General features: G+C 31.4%; 1 protein-coding gene across 4 annotated transcripts in view; it reads right to left on the bottom strand.

Moving 5' to 3' along the window:
* Positions 1-6,318: 6,318 nt before the first annotated feature.
* Positions 6,319-26,365, bottom strand: part of LOC143062923 (uncharacterized) — an 81,244-nt gene continuing 61,197 nt past the window's right edge. For all 4 annotated transcript variants that reach the window (XM_076234749.1, XM_076234748.1, XM_076234747.1 and 1 more), the window contains 7 exons: positions 25,390-25,515; positions 24,135-24,356; positions 15,638-15,754; positions 14,096-14,326; positions 13,322-13,464; positions 11,330-11,423; positions 6,319-10,522 (listed from right to left, as the gene is read on the bottom strand). In XM_076234749.1, coding sequence (XP_076090864.1) covers positions 10,383-10,522; positions 11,330-11,423; positions 13,322-13,464; positions 14,096-14,326; positions 15,638-15,754; positions 24,135-24,356; positions 25,390-25,515 — 1,073 coding nt within the window. In that variant the 3' untranslated portion in view covers positions 6,319-10,382. The remainder of the gene's footprint in view (positions 10,523-11,329; positions 11,424-13,321; positions 13,465-14,095; positions 14,327-15,637; positions 15,755-24,134; positions 24,357-25,389; positions 25,516-26,365) is intronic.

Below are 26,365 nucleotides of genomic sequence, written 5' to 3'. Positions count from 1 at the left end.
TAAAAGATTTGGCATTTATGACTGTGGTTTTAATCGCATCTGTTTGATAACCGACATATAACTTACGATGCAATATTGACTTTTACCATTAGTCCTAGACAAAATAAATAATATACATGTATGAAGCTTTTTTTGTTGTGTCTAATTTATATTCTGTCGTGGAGGTATTATATTTTACTTTACTTCCATGATTTTATCAATCAATCAAGTATAATTCAGTGGCGGATTTAAGGAGGAAAGGGAACCCCCTTTTTGGAACCCCCTTTTTTTTTAGATGATCAATGCATTTGAATGGGGACATTTAGCTTGAAGCCCCCCTTTATCCTGGCTCGGGACCCTTCTTTAAAAATGACTGGATCCGCCGCTGTTATTCCTTCCCTCCGTATTGTTCTAATAAGGTTATTGTAAAATTTGTTTCCCCTTAGCAATTTGGGAAAAAGTATATCCTCTTATTTTCTATGTTTCATCTCATTCCCTCGACCTTATTACTTATCATGAAGGTGGAGAACAGTTATCTACCCCAGCGCCTCATTACACATTACATGTACATTGTAAGTGAAATCGAGATGTGATAACAGAAAAATATCTGAATGGGTTACTATGTTGCCATGGAACATAAAACTAATATCGAATTGCCGTGAAGCGGTATACTTTAAAATCCCAAGAGTTGACTCATGCATAGAACTATGATCATCCTTTGGTCGTCTTCAAACTGACAGTTACGCTCTTGCCAAACGGGCCGTTCGTTTGGTTGTGAGGCAGGCAAGCTAAGGTTCGATTTCTGTCCTAATCCAATTAACCCTCATACAAAATTAGCATTATCCATTCTTATATACAGAAAGCCATTAACTGCCTCTACATGACAAAATGTGATTTATGCTAAAAACAAACAAGCAAAAAACAATTTCATTAAACAACAACCAGCGACAACCACTGAATTAGAGGCCCTTGGAACGGTCATATATTGAATGTGAAGAAGTTCAGCATGTTTGAGCGCTCAACCTTTCCCTTAAATTGGGACATTGGCGTAACCAATCATTAACAAATAAAGGACTTGTTTAATCAGATCGGCATATAAAAAAACCAACATCAAGAAAATATTGCAGAATCTAAAAGTACTGGCAGTTACTGAACGGTAGTTTAAAGCCAATTATAACTAATAATTAAATATTCTTCTTCAAGAATTCTTTCACAGTTACTGAACAATAGAATTACAACTTATAAATAAATTGTGTTCTCCAGAACTGTTAATGAAGTATTATTTTTAATTTTGAATAAATATTTATTGTTTCAGACAGTGTCTAACGATATGTATTACTACTACCTCTTAGAATTAGGCTATAACATTTCATATATTTATATGCTGTTCACAGACCATAGAAGAAAAGTAAGTGGCTTAGAATATAGTGTCTTTTTAAATCAAGGTTGAATACATTAGTCCTTTTTCTATACAAAAAAGATGTGATTATGTCAAATAGATATATCAAACAGTACTGTTTGGATCTCAGAATGAGCTTCAAACTTAAATATATGTCCTAGCGGACATTGGTGGCCGTGTGGTCGAAGTAGTCGAACTGTTAACCCGTCAACACCGATGCTGTACTAGGATTATCAGTTTTCCTACCGATGTTTCTCATTTATGAATTTTCAGGTTATATAAAAGGAATATTCACGGTCATTAGATGGCTACAAACTGAAAACCCCATGACAAAAACAAGGACTAAAAGACAATATCCAAATAACAATTTACACTATAAAGACTGGGCTACGCGAACCCTGCCAAAAGTAAGGGAGGATTTTAACAAGACTCATCGTTTACCCATATGTGAAAGATTAAAATAAGCATCATGTTGGAAAAAGAAAATACAAATAACTAAATTTTAGTGATTTTTATTGAAATATTGGTAAAACAAAATAAGCAATAAAGCACACACCTACACGTGACTCCTTTTCTAAAGGCTGAATATTTTGATTGATTAATTGCTTGATTGGGTTTTACGCCACTTGCAATACTATTGTGCTGTTTCATGGTGGTCATTTTTATTGGAGGAGGAAGCCGGAGTACCCATGCCGGCCTATTTATACCCACAACCTTAGTGTTGACAGGCTAAAATTTGTAATTATTCACAAATGCTCAAATTTCTCAACACTGGCTAAATTTCAAAATTGAAACTTGCGTTCTATGTTAAAGGGGCACTAGCTGTCAAATTCATGTTTACCGATTTGACTCAAATTCTCATATTTATTTATATTATAACAATGTAAAATGAATCGTTTTAAATAAACAGTTTACAGGGCATTAGCTCAATAATATGTAGCTTCGTTTCGTGTGTATTTTAGTCTAGACGCCATCTTATTAACTATCGAGTTTACCCACAAAAACCTCTGATGACAATATAAGCGATATAAACATAAACATAGATATAGATAAATTAAGAAGCTCGTGCAATTAAATTTTTCTAGGCCTGTTTAATTTCTTATTGTTGTTTAAAAATATATGTCTATAATCGTGTTAACATGTAAAAGAATGATTTTTTGCGGATCGAAACAGTCAATCAAATAATTTACTTTTGTTTCACTTTCAATGTTGACATTCTTTTCCTTAATATAACTTGACACGGACAATGCATACGTTATCAATCTCTAGCTAAGGGGTTAAATTGAAACCTGACATGAATTAGGATTCAATGTGGTCGAATTATTAACTTACAAGTGCATAATTCATCATCAATGTTTCTTAGCTTATTTTTACAAAGTTGAACCATACTGACTGCAAAACGCGAAACATTATTTCATTATTTCACTTTCATAATTGATTGAACACAGAAAAAAATCATATTTTAGATTTTTTTTATAAATCTCGTATCTAGTGCCACTTTAAATGATAAAACATTCTTGCCGTGAAAAAAAAACAACCTTTTAAATCTTTTAATAGGCTGAATGTTATTTATATGGCAAATTAAGAGTTAAGATTTACAGTATTAATACTTAGTTCTGACTAGAAGACATAAAAGTATAAAACACACATCATAAAGACCAACGTTTAAACTGTAAGTAAATCACAGTATTTTGGAATAAAATCTCAGGCTTTTTTTTTAGAAATGTATAAAAATTGCTTCCCCCTGCTCAGTTTTAATACTGTTAAATTTTAATTCTATACCATGAGACGTATATGAATTGCGATTTTGTTTTTTTCAGAGTCTTGTATTCAGTGTATATAAAACCCCCAACACTAGCAGAGAATGACGTTAATATAAAAACGTTGAACAGCAGCCTTATTTTACAGTTTTTGAAGGCATTACTAGTTGTTTTACAAGTGCTTCTTGTTCTGTGGACGATTTTAGTTTTTAAGTCTGCAGCAACAAAATTTACACGTGGAGAGTTAAGGGTATTGCAAAAAAAAGTAAAATCACAAAAATACTAAACTCCGATGAAAATTCAAAACGCAAAGTTCCTAATCAAATGGCAAAATCAAAAGCTCAAACACATCAAACATTGGATAACAACTGTCATATTACTGTCATATATTACTGACTTCGTACATACGTAGAAAATGGTAGATCAAACCTTCTTTTATAGCTTAACCTCTCACTTGTATGACTGTCGCATCAAATTCCATCATATCGACAACAATGCGTGAACAAAACAAACAGACACAATAGGTAATAATGTTAAAAATAGGGGTACAGCAGTCAACATTGTGTTATTATTGTTTCATTCCCATGTTTTTTCAAACCATTTTGTTCTCTCTTTGTAAATCATAATTAGATTAACTGCACAAGACTAACGTGTTCTCGGAATTAATGTGCAAATCCTATCTATTGTACAATATTTGTAATATGATATGTCTAGTAGGACAATTTATTTGAGTCAACTTAGTCTTTCCGGTGATGTTTCTTCAAAAGTATTGTCTATATTTCATGACAAATGACACAGGATGGATGAAGATTTCAAACAGTATTAATAAAAATACATATTTTTCGAAATCCATACTTTTGACTGTCAGACTGAAAGCAATCGTGAGGCATTCAAATTGTATTTCTCAACCTAGAAATGAAAAAAAGGAAGTTATAGAAATATACCCAGATACGGAAAATTATGTAAATTTGGAATAACTTGAAAACGAATACCATTTTTTTCTAGAATGTAAACTGAACTAAAATTTAAGAGATCAGTTATCTTAAAAATCAATACTTTTAAACCTAAATCAACTTTTAAATTCTGAATCTAAACTTTTGACAGTTGTTGGTCACTTTATGCGATGCCCTTGTGTAAATAGTCCTTAGTGATATGTCTGCTTGCAGATGTTACTTAGTTACCTGATTGAAGTTGAAGTATAAGGCAATCTTCAAAATCGCTGAAATGAAGTCCATCAAAAGTTACATTGTTACAAATGCTTGACCCATATTGGTGTAATTTGCAAAAATAAGATATAACAACTTCACGACAATGTTTAGGAAAACAAAAGAAATTTTGCTATACATCGTTCTTTCATGGTTGTAGTAAAGAAATTAAATAGTTTTGACTGGGTTGTAAAAGCGTTGATTGCAATCGTATTTTCATTATAAAGCTCTTCCATGCTTCATACAAAATGTGCTTCGGTCAACGCTTTTACACAATAAAACGAAACATCGAAAACGAGAGTATAGTTTATAATGTGTGTATTATTTCTATTTCGTACATGTATACATTATAAATTTTCACTTCACCTTCAAGATTCTAGAAGTGACTCAGAAGATGATGAAAAGGATGATGATGATGATGTACTTAATGATTAAAACTTCAAAGGAATATTTCACAATAATACAGGAAACAATGGCATTGGTCAATAAAATGTGCAGTTTGACCTCAAAAGGCAGCCTTTACAAAACATGATTTTGTTCTACTAAATATATATTTTGTGTTGTGAAAGTAAACTAAATACAATCGTCAGATTTATGATATATGTTTTATATGTTTTATATGCTTTATATTCTTTATATGCTACAAATATGATTCCTATTAAAATATATGTAAAATAAATGTGTTCAAGGTGTTTATTATCTTTTTTTGTTGCTACATGTTCTTGCATAACAATGAACGGACATTGTCATCCACGAATCTTCCTTTGTATTCTTAAGATTCCATCTGCATCTCAAAATAATCTTCTTATTTTTTTATCTATATAGGACGCTCTCTCAAACACATCTTGTAAATATATTGTTTACAATTGACATCTTTGTCTATCGGAAAAGGTTATATCTAAGTTTTGGCCTTCGAATTTTTACAGGATTGTAAACCATCATTTCCTACAGAAGGACATGACTGTGTCACGTCAGGAATATGACAGTTGTTGTATGTTTTAGATTTTGATTTTGCCATTTTGCCATTTTGTTTTGATGTTGTTTTAAAGATTTTTTTATATTTCTTTGTTGTTTTTTTTTTTACATCTTTTAGTTATATACACATATCAATGTATAATACTGTAAATTGCAGTAAAGATTTGAAGACTTTTAGAAACGATATGTGTGTGAAACAAATTCAGACGAAATTGCCTGTTCCCTTTGGGTGAGACAAATGGACAGATGGGTTGACTAGGAATTAGTGTTGTCAAATCGTACACTTTGGCCTAACCGGTTACTCGGATAATCGTTCGACCGATTAACCGGTTAACCGGTAGTTTGAGTTGGTGTTTGAAAACCTTATCAATAGTACCCTACATATAGATATAAGATGCGGTATGAGTGTCAATTTGACAACCTTTCATCCAAGGATTTGTATACTATACAAATCCTTGTTTCATCCAAGTTATAAATTTACGCTTTTAGAATTGAAGTTTGTCCTTTGGCATTATAAGGCTTGTCTATGAGGATTCCTGGCGAAGTTTGAATTTCTATAATCAACTACACCGTATCAACTATAGCGTTTGTACCAACTTCAGATTGAAAAATTAAAAAAAACTTCTTGATCTCGTAGAATTGAATATGTCTGAAACTGATTATTCTGCTTATGACTCTGAATCTGTATTTACTACTAAGTATATAATAAATGTATAGAAAGGCTCTTTATTTCTTTGAAAGAGGGGTGAAAGATACTAAAGTGACTTTCAAACTCAACAATAGAAAAATAAACTGACAACGCCATGGCTAAAAAAGAAAATGACAAGCAGACAAATAATGGAACACAAGCTTAAGACACAACATATATGTAAAAACAAAATCATAGATTTGAAAGATGCATCAACATTTAAATGTTGGTGTGAATCTAAAATTCAATTCAAGAATAAGTCTGAGATTAAAACATTCATTTGGTTGTAACCATAAAATAAGTAAAACACTATTTAGTCTGATTTTCTTTATTTTTCAATGACTAGGTCATTAGTTAGCAGTACAAAAAATAACAATTTTCTGTATACATGATACATGGATAATAATGATGTATGGATTAAATATTGCATATTTATTTCAAAAAATAAAATATTTTCAATTTATTTCATGGAATATAATGACAATAATGTTGAAATACTATGAAATAGAACATATACAATTCTGTCTTGATAAATATTCAGTAATTATCACCTAATTATAATATTTGACAGTTCATCAAATGAATCAAGAATAAGTGAAGCTTCAAACTCTTGCTAATATACATGAGGGTCCAGATGGGGTCCTTTATTTCTGTATTTTTCATTTTTAGACTATTATTCTTTATTCTACATTTAATTTGCCCATTATTCCCTATTCTTTATATTCAAGCACCCTATTATCCTCTAGTTTTTAATTTTTTTTTTTATCTATTCTAAAAAAAATATTTGCTATTTATTCTGCGCATTTTGCTAACAACTGTATTCTGTAAACCCCATCAGACTCTCATCCAGCTTGAAGAATTTAAAGCATGTCATTATTACATCAATCAATGTTTGTCCAGCAAACTTTGATATTCGTAGATGATTTGTGATGGGTGACCTATATTTGCATGAAATTTGTCCTCAGTAAGCACATTTGTGATAAGGTGTTATACTGAAATTCATTATAGGTTAGTAGACAGAAAATTGATTAATGTCAGTTCCTTATAAAACATTTTAAAATAAAAAATGTGAATTTATCCTGCATTAAGTAATTAATTCATATTTTAATTCAATATTTTCTTCTGCACCTCTGTATAATGTATGAATTGTGAGTAAAAGTACTGCGTAGAAAAATATATTTATTTCTATAAATTATAAGAAATATATAAAACCATGTATTAAAATTTCTTTAAACCATCTGCACCATAGTTTATGTTATGATGCAAAAGAAACTTGTTTAAAATATATATTTTGAAAATGTCTTCAGTTGTCTATAAGCATTTCCCTTTGTGAATATAAGCCTTTGTCTGAATAAATAAACCTGATGGTCACAAATTAAGTTTACTGGCGACGCGTTAGCGCAGACAGTAAACGGGTATTTGCGACCATCAAATCCCCAATTGATGCCGTCTGAGCTTAAAATACAATATTGTTATCTCCATTCTAATGAAACTGACAGAAACAACGTTAAAACATGTAATTAAAATCTATCATATGCCGTCTGCGCTTGCGCGTACGTCCCATAGCATCAATTGTCAATTGATGCCATGTAAAAAAGTGACGTTATCCAATCAAAATGAACGTTACAAACGTTGTTGCATTAGAATTAATTATTTAAACATAAACTGTGAGTGCAATAATTGAATTCTGACACAAGTGTCATACAATAAGCAATCTATCTTATTTCATGTTAAGGTAAGAATTTTTTAAAAAGAAAAAATGAAATTGTATGCAAAATGTGAAGTGAGTGAAATGGTCAATCTCAGATGGCACCAGCAAATTTTTATACAGCTTCTCCAAAAAAAAAAGTAAGATATTCCAAACAAGGAGAATACTCAATTTTTACCCCCCAAAATTTGTTTATTTTTGAATAGTTGCCTAGCAATAAATCCCCATTGAAAATATTCATAAATTGTAAGGCATTCTTGTGAAATTATCATTTTATCATCATAACAAAATGTGTCAACTGATAATTTATACATTTTTTTCATACATATTTATCAATCAAAATATAATTTATAACGCAATATAATATAATATGACAATTTAAGAATTAAAACAAAAGATTACATGGATGGAATATTCTACATGATATGTGTTTATGATATGTAAATTATGTACAAATGTGTATAAGTGTATCATACAAGTGTATAAAAATCTATTTACAATGCACAACCTTTTGATGAGGAATGTATAATGGTCAATCATTTATGACCAATTCTACAAAATATAACATAAATATCGTACAGAAAAAAATCATGACAAATAAATATTCACAATATAAAAACTCTTAATGTCTGAAGCATTTCTGAATGCAGTTAATCGTGATTTCATCTGAAAACATTCTATTTAGTAAACAAATGACAATAGTACTAATTATTAATCTTTGAAATAAAAAAGATTTTAAAAGTGGAAATGGCTATATTGGAAGCAAATTCTGATTAAACAAAAAACGGAAACAAGACCAGCTTTGCTAACATAGAAAAGCATTAAACAGACAGCATAGATATTCATAAGAGCATCATGTTCATACCAAATTGAAATTATAGAAAGATTACGAATTTTGTATATCATAAAATTGTGAGTTCATCACATGTTGCCAATTTAGATGAACTATTACAGCAGATTGCATTGAGTGTGTAGGTAAAGGTAGAATCTTTGGTTAGTTTGCTAGCTGAACCATGAAGTCATTATTTGGTTAGGTATACTACCCTCCTTTTGAAGTAGTTTAGTCCTACAAACAGATCAATTGATTATCTGTCACACTAGTCTACTCTTCAAGTATGGTAGTTAATCTAAACTAAGCTAGCAAACAAGCTAACAAAAGTTATTACCTTTTCCTACACACTCAATGCAATCAGCTTTAACCATTTTAAATACATTGCTCTTTTTTTAAATGAAATTCAAACAATTTGTGATTCTTAAAATGCTGTAAATGATTGGAAGTGTCTCTCATTATGAAAATATTTTAAAATGAGTATTTTGTGTTGTAATAAATTAAAAAGGCATGTCAATTTTGAAACTTAAGCAATAATGAAAAAAATTGCATGAACTTGAATAGCCAAAACGGAATGATAATAAGATGGCAATGTTTTCTTTTTATAGAACCAAAATGTTTTCTTATAGTTTGGGTATTTATACATTTCTATATAACAGGTTATATATCCACCTGACCTAGCTGGTAGGGTTGACCTTCTTATTTACATACATGCTGACATTTCATATTTGAAAAAAAAAAATTAATATCCAGAAATCATAAATTTTGGTAAAATATTTTCTCTATTCACCAACCTTAATCACCAAAATATGTCTATAAAATGACAATAAAAAAACAAGGTTGCAATGTACCAAACTAATAAATGTATTAGCCGTGCCTGGTCAGGTGAAATTCATTTGAATAATTCAAACAAGATGAAATTAAAATTTGATTAATATTTTTACTTTTTGGCAAAATAAAATGGGTATGACTTGACTAGCACTTTGGTAAATGAAAGCAATAAATACTTATGCACAATCTTTACCCCACTCATTTACTTAGCATTCAAAGAAGGCAATAAGACCTATTGATATGTTATAATAAATCAAAATTGAAAAAAACATAAATTCACAACCTCAGCTGATATGCTTTGCATAAACTGAAAAAAACAACTTTATGAAAAGTTCTTTTCTTTTTAATTAAACCTCATAATAAATCCAACTGTTTTTGTTCTTTGGAATATTCCTAAATTTTATAATTTTCCTAAAGGAAAGTTTGCATATTCATACTGGATCAAAATTTAGTTTCACATTTGTACAATTCATCAAATGAAATATGGTTTGAGACCGAAGTGTCATTGCTGTACAACCTAATTTGTTCAACAAAACCGATACCAATGCGTTACTATAAATATCTGGAGTCTGAATATCATATTTTACTCTTTTTTGTCTGTAGCTTATTTCAAAACCGCATTTAATCAACATATATTTAATCAATCATAATGATTGCATAGTAAATAGTTCAAAATATTTTGAATGGCACATTAATGGCACATTCTCTTTCACATATCATTGTGATTGGTAAATGTATACTACCATTTTGAATCTGAAACTGACTATGAATATCTGACTATGCCCCATTCCTTCTTGAAAAACAGTAATAAATGTCGCACATTTTTGACATTTTATGATAATTTCATCCTGAATCTTGACACTGTCATATGGGCACATTTAATACTCTCCGACATCAGTGTAGACATTTTCAAAGTCTTTAGAATATCATTTGATTTTGAATATTCTGAGTCCAACACATTAATGTGTAGGATATAATCTCATAAATTAAGTTCATTGCATTTAAGTTTCATATAAGCCTTTCTTCTGGTGGTGGTTTAAGTACTTGACCTAGTTCTACTCTGGACCCTGTAACTTCTTGTCTGCTGGGACTATATGTTCCTCTTGTTGCCCTTTTACTGCGAGCACATAACACAAACACAACTATCACTGTTAAAGAGAACAAATCAGTTGATAGGAAATTATTTAGATCATAGATTTTGTTAAGTGGGAGGTTTAGCTAGCTATAAAACTAGGTTTTAGTCACTTTTTTTTCCAGAAATGCCTGTACTAAGTCAGGAATATGAAAGTTGTTTTCTATATTCGTTATTTGTGTGGCAAAGTCTAAACTTTGATTTGACAGTTTTTATTGACTTTGAATTTAACTTAGAGTTAGGTATTTTAGTTATACTTTTTTTCTTTTCCTAATCATAAAGTCCACAAACAACATGCAAGTTGATTCAAGTTTAAGATTATTTCATATATTACATTAGATATTAACCATTTTGTAACAGTGTGTGAAATGGAAACAACAGAAAAGTAACTCTTCTTATGATGAAGGCAAAAAAAAAAGTTTAACGCCTTTTACCATACTGATTTACTGTAAATTCAGAAATTATTGCGTGCATTTATTATTGCGATTTTGTAAAATTGACAAATATGCGAGATTAATGATTTTGACGACAAGGAAATCTGCATACAAATATATATAACAGATATAAGAATGCGAGTTCTTATTATCGCGATACTCACTTAGTTACATTATTCGCATTAATAAAAACCTCACAATAATTTCTGAATTTACAGTAATCATTATTTCTAAACTACAATCCACATCTAGTTTTAGTTAACAGCCAGTATAAACAATTCTCAGTGTGTGCAGGGGAGGTAAATCTTTATAAAAACAATTAACACAATAAGAAAAACAAATTAACAAAAAGCTGTAAATTTACGGTAAATATTTTAAAGAAAACTTACCAACAACAATAGCAATAAGTATAACAGCTACAACTGGTCCAATGATATACCACATAATGTCATTTTCATTATCTATTCTTTGGTAATAGGGATCCTGAAAACATTAATATATGTAATAATAATTTTTATTTACCAAAGTCATAACAAAGTATACATAGATAGCAGAAGGTAGTGTGAAATATATTACAACATGTTAGATCTTAATTTTTGTGCATGAAATATAAAGGAGAAGGTCCGGTAAGGGCCGATTTTGGCCTCAAGTTTCAGGTCCATCTTACGAAATATTTTGGACATTTTTTAAACACTCAAGTGTCTATTTCAATTGATTCAATTAGTTTATGTGAAATATTTGAACTGATTAAGTCATTAAAAACGATCCAATTCAAGCTTAAATATGAAAAATCCATCAAATATGCAAAAAATCATCACTTTTCAGATGTTTTTTGTCAAAAATGAAAGTGGCCGCATCCATGTTCATCCTCAAACTTTATATATGTTATGTATTATCATCAAATACAACTTACATTTCAATATTATGAATGAACACGAATGCGGCCACTTTCATTTAAGACAGAAACCATCTAAAATTTAACTAAAATGCTAAAATTGTGAAGATTTCAGTAATTGAGCATGACTTAATGATTACCTGATATATGTGCATTATATTGTCAAAAACAGCCCATATTTGTGTAGCAGAAGCATTCTACTTTCCAATAAATAGCTGAAAGATTACATTTTCACAGTTTTGTAAAACTGCTATATTTTGGGCCAAAAAAGGGGTCTTACTGAACCTAGTCCTTTATCCAAATTACATAAATCTCTAAGATTATTAGAACTCATCAGTATAAGATGTTTATATACATAGATAACTGTGTAGAAAGGACACAATTTATTGACTGCAATCTAGTCTTATTGTTCATTTACTTTCCAATTTGCTTTGATTGTGTAATGTCACGTGGTAGCCTAGCCATAGAGGGACCGTTCATTTAAGTAGATAACTACCTGTATAAATGATTGAAAACTTTTGAGACGTTCCGAGAATTTTATTTGGAATTACGGCCGAGATATATCGAGTGGCCCATAGACACATCAAAAACTCGCCAATATATAAGCGTGAACAGGTTCACGCAAAATAGTAAGAATGAGTATTGCCAACATAACTTTCACAATTTAGCATGACTGGCTCTGTGTTGAAGACCATACTTTGTATAATGGTTTATGTTTTACACATTGTCACTTGGATGGAGAGTTATCTCATTGACACCACATCTTCATATATCTGTATGATGAATCATGTGTGATATAATTCATTCATAATAAAGTTGGGAAAGGAAATGGGGAATGTGTCAAAGCGACAACAACCTGAACATAGAGCAGACAACAGTCAAAGGCCACCAATGAGTCTTCAATGTAGCGAAAAACTCCTACACCGGGAGGCGTCCTTCAGCTGGCCCCTTAAAAAATATGCATTCAGTGATAATGGACGTCACAAGAATATTTGTATTATGAAAGTGTGAATTACTATATATAAAGAAAGAATACAAAGTTTTTAACATTCTTCGTTACACATGACCAACTTTAAGGTCAATATCATGCTTATTCTACCCATACACAGATCCAGAAAAAGTAACCATGTGATAAACTCACAGAAGGATATTCCTGTCTCAGAAACACAATTATCTCCCCTTAATTATATTATGCAGGGATAATTGCTCTATGCAAATCCTCATGTAGTGTTCTACACAGTGTAAACTTTCATTCATTCTTTTCCTTCTTTTTGGACATGTACAGTGATTCAAGATAAATCTCCAATCCCATATTTAAAGAACATTGAACCTAAATAATAAAATAACAATGTGTCTAAAGCTTACTAATTTCAAAATGCCAGTTTTAATTATTGCGATTATCACCCTTTTCGCATTTTTTGCAAATAATAAAAACATTGCAATGATTTCTGAATTTACAGTTGTTTACAATATACTGGTACTGTACCTTTACAGAACATCTTTTGCCTTCATATCCAGGAATACAGGTACATGAGAAGTCACCAGGAGAATTATCACACTGGACAAAGTTAACACAGGTATCAGAGGCACATTCATCTATATCTTCCTCACAGGTTTTATTAATGTAACCTTTAAAACAAGCAAACATTTTCTTTTCATTTAAATAATCCACATATGTTGCATACAAATAATAAAAGTTTGCTTCCATGCACATTCTTGAAATCAAAATGGTTATTTTTCAAATGCGTTCTTGTTTATTTACTCAGGTACAAACAATATGTTTCTGCAGACTCAGTAATTGAACTCTTATAACTCTGTTGAATTAAACATATTCTAACATATGGGGGAGGGTTTAGAACAGAAGGAGCTTGACATGACTTGGGGAGAAGCCGAAAAAAGGCGAAAGACAGAACTGGTTGGCGAAATCTTATGGCAACCAGGAGCAAAAAGATAGGTAGGTAGGTAGTGGTCACTAACATGCTTAGACCAGCCACATTCCCTTATGTGCCTGTCCCAAGTTACGACAGCAGCCTGTAGATCAGTGATTGCCATCTACATTTAGAAAATAGTTTTGTCAGTAATAAGGCTGTTGTTTTTGCAATTACCAGTATATAACATTTATTTTTTAGCTTATTAGGAATAGTGCCCTAGAGGAGGGTTAGAGTATGGTTGATAAAATTGAAAGTACACATCGATATATGGGATACAATAAACTCAGCAATCCCACCCACCCTCCCCAGCTTCTTCCATTTAAACTTACCTGTGTTGTTACAATCACAGGAAAAATCATTGACTTGATCACTGCAGTTTCCACCATTTTTACATGGTCGAGTTAGACATTCATTTATATCAGTGGAACAATTCTTGTCAGAATAACCAGGGATGCAGTTACAATAGTAATCACCATCTAAGTCAGTACAGGTACTACCATGTTGACAGATGCTTAGATCACATTCATTTATGTTAATATCACAATGGGTACCTTTCCATCCTGCAATAAATTAAAAATTGTTAAATATGCTAACATTCCTAAAATCCTTTTATTTTTTTCAACAGAATATTGCACTTCTGCTGTTATCAATTTACTGCCCTAAGTTCAGCATATATATGAAAATACTTATTTATGGATAGGTATCATCTAGCTTGTTAGGTAAAAAATGCTTCCAGATATATTTTTAACTTTCTGCTATCTATTTACTAGTATCATTTTGAAATCTCATAATCTTAATGTATCAATTGGACTATCAACTATTTTTTTAATCAGCACTAAGATGTAATTGATTGAAAGCATCCCTCTAGCTGAGATTCAACCTTTCATACTTTTCAACTGAAAATCAGTTACTGAGACATGCCTCAAATTTTGTAATCTTTAAAAACATAAAGTCTTCAACAAAAACAACAAGTACCTTTTCACATCACAAGTTGGTTGACCGTTATAGAATATCTGTTTCACAGATGATAGCAAATATGTTCCTTATGTTGTAACTACAATCCCTCCCATTTTCACAGATGTGACTAACTAATTTAGACTTGTTACCAGGTTTGTACTAACATAAGTAACAAGATGGGTGCTACATAAGGAACAGGATCTGCTTACCCTTCAGGAACACCTGAGATCACCCCCAGTTGTTGCTTAGCCTTTAATTTTCTATGTTGTGTTTTGTGTACTATTGTTTGTTTGTTTGTCTTTTTATGCCCCACCTACGATAGTAGAGGGGCATTATGTTTTCTGGTCTGTGAGTCCGTTCGTCCGTCTGTCCCGCTTCAGGTTAAAGTTTTTGGTCAAGGTAGTTTTTGATGAAGTTGAAGTCCAATCAACTTGAAACTTAGTATACATGTTCCCTTTGATAAGATCATTCTAATTTTAATGCCAAATTAGAGAATTTATTCCAATTTCACAGTCCACTAAACATATAAAATGATAGTGCGAGTGGTGCATCCGTGTACTGTGGACACATTCTTGTTCCTTTTTTTTTAAACCATAGTGTTGTCAGTTTATTTTCGATTTGTGAGTTTGAATGCCCATCTGGTACCTTTCCTCCATGATTTATTGTTGCCATGTTTGTGCTATGCTTACATTACATTAATGTGTACTTCTCTTATTTTAATTTGCTTGTCTAATTATGCTTTTTATATTGTTATTTTTGTTTGTACATATTGGTATAAAAGCTCTAAAGAGCTTATGTTTTGTAGTTTGTAACTACTCAATATATAAAATCTAAAAAAAGCTTTGGTATTCATATTGATCAATACATGTTATAACACACACTGTAAATATGTCTTTTAAATAATATGTTCCTACCCCTTTTACAAGTACAGTTGTAAAATCCGTTAACTTTGTCTTCTTGATAACAGTATGCTGTATTATTCTGATGGCATGGATTGTCAGCGCACTTTCCTTTTGATTCACACAACTGACCTACAATTCAAATAAAAATAATTACATAGCTAGGTCACATTATTTGATTACAATTCTTGGTTTAATTCTTAATGCCCGCGTGACACTGTCCCGATTTTTACGCCGATGGAAAATTTCAAAATCCTGACTGATCGTATCCAGATCGGGCTATTCGTAGTGCCATCTTTAACCATCATAGAACCATCGGCCACTTTTTCTAGCCTTCGGGGACAACTTGGGGAAGGGTTCTAAATTTTTTAACATGTTAAAAAATCCCCGAAGGTGCGTCCGATGTTGAGGGTTCGTATTGAGTTCGTATCACCATCCTCACCATCGTAATGTAACCGGGAATGCATCTTTGAACATCGTATTGCATTCGTGTTTCCATCGTTTCCGTCGGGCAGTTTTGACATTACCATGTCTACACGAATGAATCACGAAGCTACCCGAAGGTCTTACGATGGCAACACGACTTCGTGAAGACCTCGTAATCCCGTCGTGTTGCCATCGAATAAAAGTACGAAGGCGACAAGATGGAACTACGACGGCAATAAATCCAGCTAAATGTAAGTTAATTTTCGCGCTAAAATACATTTAAAGTGCCATGCGCGATATGCACTGGTCAGTCTAATACGACAGTTAAGAAAGACGTTCACAAAACATGGGGCTTAATCATATGATTCTATGAGAACAAGAAAGGCGACAGCGTTGTTTCTATTAATTCAAATGGAACAAGAAAAGCAGCTATTACAGGCCCAGGATTTACTTTTACAAGTAACATATTATTTTTTTGTCAATTTTTCATATCAAGTAACATAATGAAAATCATAAACGCGCCTCGTACCCCAACACTGCAGGTACACGTATATAGGGAAACCAACTTTTTCTTCATTATTCTGATTTTTTATGTATCGTCTGAGTTGTTGTCACACGAATGTTTACTCCATATCCATTTTGTTTTCTATATGTCATATTTTGCCGCATTTGTTGCTTTCCCCACATCCTTCCTTTTGTCTATATTATTATGATATTCTCCTGGAAAGAGCTCTTTTTGAATAAAAAGGATCAACGAACCCATTACCTTACCTTTAAGATAGATCAGTAAACATGGGCATAATTATGGGTGATTATTCAGACTAGTGCACACATTTTACAGTTCAAACATTGCAATGCCGAGCGTGGCATCCCCTCGTATGTAACATATTGGGGACAAATATGGACGCTATATTTGTATATGACACATGCAGAAAATGTTAAATTGAATATGCATATTTGATACATAAACTATTTTTTTAGAAATCAACCAAAACATTCAGTAACTGGAAATACCTTTAATATTGTCTTTAGAACCAGCAGGTAAAAAAATGAGCAACCAATTTCCTGTGTATTATGCTATTTCAAGGAGAAAAAACAAGTCCATCTGCATGACCTTGACCTTTGGCCTTGAACGTAAAAAATGTCAGATCATTACAAGAAGGAACAATATACCAAATGTGGTTAAAATCTTTTGAATCATATTGGTTTTAGAGTGTCCACAAGGTTGATATTGCCTTGTATTACAACTGCCACTGTGACCTTGACCTTTGAACTTTAAAGTCAATAGCGCTTAAGATATTCTTAACGAGTAACACCATACCAAGTTTTGAGCATTTTGGTTCTAGAGTGTCCAAGCTGTACACGACGTCTTTTAGACATCGTATGGCCATCGCGCCATCATCGTAATTCATCGTACAGTAGCCTTCGTAATCCATCGTGTAGCTTCGTGATCCATCGTGTAGGCTTCGGTTGAGATATGAAGCTTAAATACCCGTCTTCGGTTAACCTTCGTATGTCCATCTTTTGCTATCGTATATAATTTCGGCACCATCGTATAGACTTCGTTATTCATCGTACTTGCTTCGGTCACTTTTGCGTATTTTAACGAGATCGGGACCAACTTCGTACGAACTTACAATTTTCGCATTCGGGTGTCCATCGTATATAAAAATCGGGACAGTGTGACGCGGGCATAATAAAAATCTGAAATTACATTCTAGATAAATATATAAATATATTTATCTAGCTCTTGCTCTCTATAAATTTCTTGGAATATCATTGGTTAAAAGTGACCATGTGGAGTCCCTGTATATTTAATATTTGGATAGGGGATGTGTTTAATTTCAATACACAGTTAGTAGTGGTGTTACATCCCTTTATAAAAACAACACAGCAGTGAGGAAAATTTGAAATGTTTTACCCAGACAACAGACTTAGAAATTGTTGATGGACCATTGAAATTAATGCAGAAAACACATTAACAGCTCACAAGTTAGATAGACCAATGTAAGAAGGTGCTTTATAATGAAGAATTGATCACTTTGAGGGGCAACTTAAGTCACATGTTAAAATAGTTAATTGGTAAGATAAATCTGAAATACACTGTGCTAGTGACCTAATACAACATATATGGAGTGAGTAAATACCATAATGCAACCTTTTTTTTCAAACTGCTTCAAAGACTAACATTAGATGATTGAACGGCCTTGAAGCTCTTGCAGAGGTTTTCTTTTAAATGGTACAGTGAAACCTGTATTTACAGGACCAGTCTTCGGGGCTTAAGATTTTGATTGGTTTTGGCAGATGTTGGGTTTAATCAGGTCCACAATACATAAAATTTAATATGACTGGACTTGAGATCATTATTTGTTATTTGTTAATAGAGGGTTTTTCGGTTTATGCAAGATTTAATTTATCAGGTTTAACTGTATCTTATCAAGCAGTCATTTTTGATTATCTTGTTATAAGGAAAGTGCAGTATCTTAAAAAATACAAGTTACTTTCATAGATTATGAGAGGGTGTACAAAAATTAAATGCTGTCTCAGTTGATGTTCTGGTTACCAACTTGATATTCCATACATAATCTTTTTGCAGTTATATCTTATTTTTACGAACCGCAATAACAAAAATTAAAATGCTGTCAATTTTAAATTAAAAAAAAATTTAAAAGGAAACCACCTTGGCTATAAAGGAATTTGTCAGTAAGATTTGTTACGTTCTTTTAACAATAAAGTAAATGCAGTCAATTATAATTAAATTTTTAAAAAGCTTTGAAGAAAGTTATCAGTAAGATTCTGAAACAATAAAGGTGATTTTTTTTCTCTGAGAGCATAGTGACTTGTCCATTAGTATCAGACATTTACAATTAGGATAACATACCTTCAGCAATGTTGTTATAATATATCAGTATATATACTTCTCAATTACTCATTTGCTTTACTTATGACATGTATCGGTATTTCCCTAAGGGAGGTCCATTAATGCAGTTATAAATTTTATAAAATCATAAATTTATTGCAGAAAAGTATTACTTAAGTATAATAAATGTATTGATTTTGATAACCAAGTTTAACTGCTATTCTAGGTTAAAATATTATTCCATTGTCCATTTAGTAACATCAAATATTTACACGATTTTTTAAGAATTTTCCGATATTCAGGGTTTTGAGTTGATTTTAGGTACTAAACCCCTCAGATAATTACTTTTTACTCCTAATTACATATATATAAATAAGAAGATGTGGTATGACTGCCAAATGAGACAACTCAACATTGAATTGAGACCAAATAAAGAAGTAAGAATTAATAAAGGTCAACATACAGCCTTTAACAATAAGCAAAATCCATACGGCACAGCTAGATATAAAAGGCTCTGAAATGGCGAATGTAAAACAATTCAAACAAGAAAACTTATAAAAAGGCTAATTTATGTACAAAACAATCCTGCTTTTTATCACAAAAGTAAGAATTAATACACTAGAAAACTTCCTGTCTGGGATCTGCTGGGAAAGGAAAACTTATGAAACCCTTATGGGAAAGTCTGCTTGGAGATTTAAATTTATGGCAAAAAAAGACCAATAATATTTATCAGATGGCTAATCTGTACTATAAAACATTGAGACTTATAATTTCTGTTAACAATGTATTTACTTTTCCATGCGTTCAATGAGATACCCAAAGTTTATTATAATCCTTAGACTCCATAAGTTTCAGTATACAAATAAGTTATAAATTCAATTTATCATAAAAGACTATAAAATTCTATTACTTCTGTTACTTCTTTAGATATTTAAATAAATAAAACAATACAACTTACAATAGTAAAATGAAATAAATATCTCCTTAAACAGATGACAAAATGTCCTTTATAAACTTCCTGTATGTCATAGTGAACACCTATATGCCCCTAGGAGCCATTCAGGTATCCAACGTTATCTCAAAATCACTGAATTTACTGGTTAAAACAATCAATGCACACAGTTTGAAGTCTATTACACAATTACATAACTGTATTGTTAGCAAATTATTCTACTTGTTGAATTTTCACAGTGAAATTAATCTTGAAAATTGCATAATGAACCTAAAAGTCTCCAATGACTGATTCTATAATGAAAGAGTCAAAAATTTGATACTTTTCATTTTAAAGTATTTTTTTTTAAATAATTCTCAATTTTACTGCCAACTTTTTTAAGGGACAGAGGGGGTTAGGGTTAAAATATCCAATTTTTTAAGAAGAAAATAATTATAATATTCTGCAAGTATTGTGTAATAATACAACTTTTGACTGATTATGACAGTTTTTGTATCATGAAATTTACAAAAAATTACATGAAATTGCTTGCTGTGTCTAAATACGCTTTAAAAAAAAAAAAGCTTTTGTTTATATTTAAAAAATAAAACTTAACTTACCCAATAACAGACAAATAGTACTTGAAAATTTGGGAAATAAATACATCCCATAATCACCTGACATAATATTTTAAACAAACTGGACACCTCTAATTACCTGGATTCTATCATATGTATACATATCGCTCCAAGGAAAACATTGTCTTTTGTTTTACATTTTTGTGTTCACCTTCTATTGTGATACATAATTTTCCCATTATATTAAACAGTAAATAATACACAGATATTTACGATATAGCCAGAAAATACAAAATTCATCATTACAGTTAATTATCTTCGTTCTTCTGTGAATTTTATGGATACCAATTTTCGTCGATTAGGTGGGTACAGGTTAACCTCAAATTTAAAATTTCAACTAACAAAAATAATTCTAAAGCCTTCTAATCCCAAGAAGATGTTTGTAAAACCACAATCTTATAATATCCACGAAAATGTTTACCGACCAAAATAAATGAATCAACATTATTAGAAAATAAATTCTTACTTACTATGTCATCAATTTTTTTAATTCATCGTAAAAAGTCCTGATTAAGTTAATGTTATTTTCAATTTTTAAAAATTGATTCACACGTACAGTATTTAAAATTTTTTTATAATCTACTTATTACAAAAGACTTATTTTTATATAAGGTTACATTTATTTGGAAAGGAGATTTCATATACTATTTTTCACTGTTCTAGTTAGTCCATGTATTAGAGATGAGGAAAAAATTGGTGAACTCTTGCTATGATGGCCATCTTTGATCCAAAGGCAGTGCTATTGGACACAAAACAAAAATCAGGAAAGTATTCTTTCAGCTACTTTTGCTGTTTAAGAGAAGTTATTAAATCTGCACCAAAGTAACAATAAGAATTAAATGGTTACAGATTCTGTTACCACAACTGCTATAAACATTGACACATTTAACTTGAACAATGTTATATATGAAATCTGGTTCCTTCCAAACATTGAGATATATTATTTTTAAATTGTGAAAAAAAACTGAACAAAGATACCTGTCTTATAATTTTTGTATGTCAGAAGCACATTTTATCTTCAAAAGACTCATCATCAGTAACACTTCAATCATAAAGTTAAAGCCAAATCGAGTACGAAGTGCAAAGGCATTATAGAGGACAAAAAATTGACAAATATTTGGCCAAATGCAGCTGAGGGAGTTTATTCCTGGAGTTACCATGCTTTGTACATTTAATGTTATAGTATCAATACAGTGTCTTAGTTGTGTTTTCTGATTTCTCTGCTTTTCTTTTACTCATGATTGATTTGAGAATTTGTCTTTCTAAACAAACCCTTGGTTGACAAAATTTGTAAAAGAGTTAATACATCTTTGAAGTGCCCCTTGGTATATTGAATTTAAAAGTGAACTGGCATCAAATTTAAATGGAACAAATTCATGGACAAAAATTTCCTTATCAACTTGAAAAGTGCATATTGAATTATTCACTCACTTTGATCATAAATATGACCTTACAGGTGCTAAAAATAACTTTGATTTAAATGTGTGAAGAAGGTGAAAGTTTTCTTACTTGACATAAGACACAAACACGTTAATCATATGTTCCATATATGGCCTTTTATGATAACGATATGTTACTCATCAAAACTGTATGTCTATGTAATACCTTTTACACTTGAGTAGTTAACGAGATAAATCTACATCAAAGCACAGGTAGACACAGGTAAAAACGTGTACTGTACTCGGTCAACCAAGTGAAAGGATTATCCACAATAAAAAAGATTTGACTGAGAATTACGGAAAGCTATTTAAAGTCTGTCCTTTTTATAGTTTAAAGCAATGATTGTTATTTATATGAAACCACAAAAAAAACTTGCTATAAAAGATTGATGCTTTATGTACTACAAAGGAAATCTCTGTGCTGCCTCAATCACTTATATTATATAGAATCAAGGCTCTCATATAAATTAGAATGAAGGATTCATCCAAGAGCAATTTATTGTTACCACAAAGTTTAGCATTTAGCTTTAAGACCTTCAAATATAATTTAATGACCCATTCACCAACTGAAAGAATATACTTCCTTAAATTTTACTACCATACATTTAATTTTTGAGGAAAACCTGTATGACCTGCTTGGTAAGAATTGTGAGTGAAGAAATAAAGATACTTCAAAATATAAAATAACGGTGAAATATTATCAATTATATCACTTACTAAGTTTACAAGATTTCCAATTTCCATAATATCGTTATGATCATTTTGTCAACAAAAAATAATGATATATTTTATAGATATTTCCTTTAGTGCGTTGTACTATTGTGGATAAAAATTCCAAGGTTTTCCAGTAAATCAATAAGAAAGTAATTGTTCATTATTGATATCAAGTATTTCAGACAGCTGTCAAATGCTACATATGTTTAAGTATAATATAAAATCAAATCATGATATGTCAATTTATTTCTTATTTTTAATTTAAAGCAAGTCCTATCAATTTCTTGGTTCATTGAGTTTACAAGTCTTCTATAGTGTTTTGTTTTAATATTTTAGTGAAAAGTTTAAATAGAATGAAATTCAAAACAGTGTGGCTGTGGACATTGATTGACACATTAAAGTCATCCATTGACTGGGACAATTTACATGAATGTTTGTCTGTAACGACCACTGTTCACAACGTACCTACGATAGACATTTAAACTGTGGGGTCACCAAAGGTTTCTTAACGCCTTTAATTATAAAATAGTTCAAAAAATTAATCGGAAATAACCTTTATGTTTTGATTTATATAATTGATATAAATCAAAACATCGTGTCATTTCTGATTAGTTTTTCGAATTACTTCATTAAGGTGTTGAGAACCTTTGGTGACCCCATAGCTTAAGTGTCTTTAAAAAGTACATAGTGAGCAGTTGTCGTTACATACAAACGTTCACCTAAATTGTCCCAGTCAATGGATCATTTTAATGTGTCAATCAATGGCCAAAGCCACACTGTTTTGAATTTCATTCTATTAAGTAATGATATTTTTTTTAATTAATGACCTGGTTTTTCACTGTCCACCAATCAAATATAGTTCCCTTGAATTAAAGTGTATTATTTCTTTACTTTTTTTCCCCCCCCCTTTTTTATTCGTTTCTTTTTTTTTATGTTGTATTTTAAAACATGTTTATATGAAAACAGTGTTTAGGACAGGTGCAAAAAGGTAATAAACAAGTTTTGGAAGATCTCTGGACATGTTCATAGAGATATGGATGTGTATTGGCTAAATTTGTAAGATGCAGGAGTGCAATTTTTCTGAAAGTTGGATATATTTTTGGACTTGCACTGTACAATGCACACACACAAAATTTGACAGACAGAGCAGGTGCATTCCTTTTTAATTAGACAAAACTTAATTAAGAACTAATGGAGGAATTGTGATATGTGGCCAAGGAGAATTTCTACTGTAAAGGGAGATAAGTCATAAACTTTGCCAAAAGGTTATAAATTTTTGTTAGCTTTTTTTAGGGAGGGGCTGCAGTGGAGAGGTCTGAAGTGCAAATCAACCATCTGCAAAAGTAAATCTGTAATTGGATGTCAGAAGATTTTTTTACATCTTTTACACAAAAACAAGAAAGCAAACATGAAACAAGTCATTTAAATGAAGTCTGTAAAATTTTAGCATGAAATTTTCATTGTTTACAGAAAAAACATTATGTCTATATAAATATCAACTTACCAAAATAATACTGCTGACATGAACATTTCCATTGGTTGTTAGCTATCCCACAGGTTCCAGAATTTTGACAAGATACAAGGTCACAGTTAGGGTTACTGCAGTTTTTACCCTCATACCCCAGCGTACAAGAACAATTGTAATCTCCCTCAAAGTTTGTACATTGTCCTCCATTTTGACATGGCGTTAATTCACATTCATTCAGGTCAATGTTACAATACTTATCTAAAATTAGAAAAATATTTTGATTTGATTTTCTGTGTTTTAACGCCACTTTAAAGCAATGCTTTTGTGCTATTTCGTGGGGTCCAGTTTTTATTGTTGGAGGAAGAGAAAACCAAAGACCTTTGATAGGAAAACTCACAATACTAGTCATTTAAGATCGGAGTCGAGTGCACCTGCCTGAGAGGGGTTCAAACTCACAACCTCAGTGTTGACTAGTTATTGATTACAGTAGTAACTACTTAGATCACTCTGCCATTGAGGCCCAGCAAACTGATCATATTGACTTTGAGATTGAGATGGTCATTCTAAATTGAATGTAATTATGATGTGATAAAGCAAGTAACAACTTCTTCAGGGCTATTACATTGCTGTAACATAACTTACAGTGCAGTACTTCAAAAAATGTCTCATTAATGACTCCAAATTATAATATGAATTTATTTCAAATGTTTCCTTGAAATATCCTTGGAATTTGGTCAGTGAATTAGATGGAAAAATTAGCATTGCCAGGCCTATAAGATTTAATGCAAGTGCACATATACATGTACATGTGTTGTATAAGACTTTGATAAATTTTTGAAAATTCAAATATGGAATGAAAGATAAATTTGGTCTATTTTATAGGGTTGTTTATTATAACAACTCAATTTTCAGAGTAACAGATTTGAATAGATATTTTTTCACCCAAAAATAGGATAACTGATGATAGTAATCTTGCATAGGTCGATTTCTACTGGTATCTGACTTAGCTCATATGTTATAGAAATCATAACTTCTGTATCCTCTACCAGTATAATCACAGACAAATTGTATCCCCTCCCCCTTCAGGGGTGGATCCAGCCATTTTAAAAAGGGGGGTTCCCAACCCAGAGTAAAGGGGGGTTCCAGTTATATTCTCCCATTCAAATGCATTGATCGGCCAAAAAAAAGGGGGGTTTCAACCCCCGGAACCCCCCCCCCCCTCTTGATCCGCGCCTGCCCTTGCTACCTGTCCTCTAACCCCTAATTAGATAATGTCACTTTAAGTAATTACCTGTGTATCCTGTTTCATAGCAGTCACATTTAAATGATCCTAGTGAATTTTGACATTTTCCTCCTTTCTGACAAGGTTGTGTTTCACATTCATCAACATCAACCTGACAATGTTTTCCTTGCCAACCTGCAAAATTCAGTGAAATATTGAAACAATGTGCTAAATATAGATTCTACCACTGCATTGAGTGTGATATGATTTATATCCACCCGAGACAGTTAAATTTTCAAATTTAACACGTAAGGCTATCCAAGCTTTTTAAATATTTATAATTTAACTGTCCGGTGGATATACATTGTATATCATATTAAACGAGATTTGTTGGTGGAATCTGTCTTTCTAATGATTTTTAAACAATATGAAGACAAATTCAATCTTCCTTTTGAAAGACCTGAAAAAAAATGTGTTCTATCTATGTGACGTCATCAGGCATGATTGAATTTTTTTCATGACATCACAATAAGAATTTAAGAGGAAAGCAAGAATATTTGACGTCATAATCGAATTTTGACCAATGAAGAACTGAAATCAAAAGAACCACACATTGATTAAATAAAAATAATCAACAGGTCAGGAAAAGGATAAATATAGATTCTACCACTGCATCGACTATGATAGGATATTTATCCACTCAAGACAGTTGAATTTTCAAATTTAAAATTTGAAGCTGGCAGAGCAGTATAAATATTTAAAATTTAACTATTGAGAGGGATAGATATCATATTACACAAGATTTGGTTGTGGAATCTGTTTCTCTAATTGATTTTTAAACAATATACAGCTAAATTATTCCTTCTTTTCAAATGATCTGGAAAAAGATGTGCTCTTTCTGTGGGACGTCATCAGGCATGGTCACCTTTTTTCATGACATCACAATAAGAAATTCAGAGGAAAGCAAGAAGATTTGACCTCAAAATCAATTTTGACCAATGAAGAACTGATATCAAACGTACCATATACATTGATTAAATAAAAA

Source organism: Mytilus galloprovincialis, chromosome 2 (assembly GCF_965363235.1).
Source record: "Mytilus galloprovincialis chromosome 2, xbMytGall1.hap1.1, whole genome shotgun sequence".
NCBI classification, from domain to species: domain Eukaryota; kingdom Metazoa; phylum Mollusca; class Bivalvia; order Mytilida; family Mytilidae; genus Mytilus; species Mytilus galloprovincialis.
The sequence above is the reverse complement of the archived record's forward strand: the minus strand, read 5'-3'. Positions and strand labels throughout refer to the sequence as shown.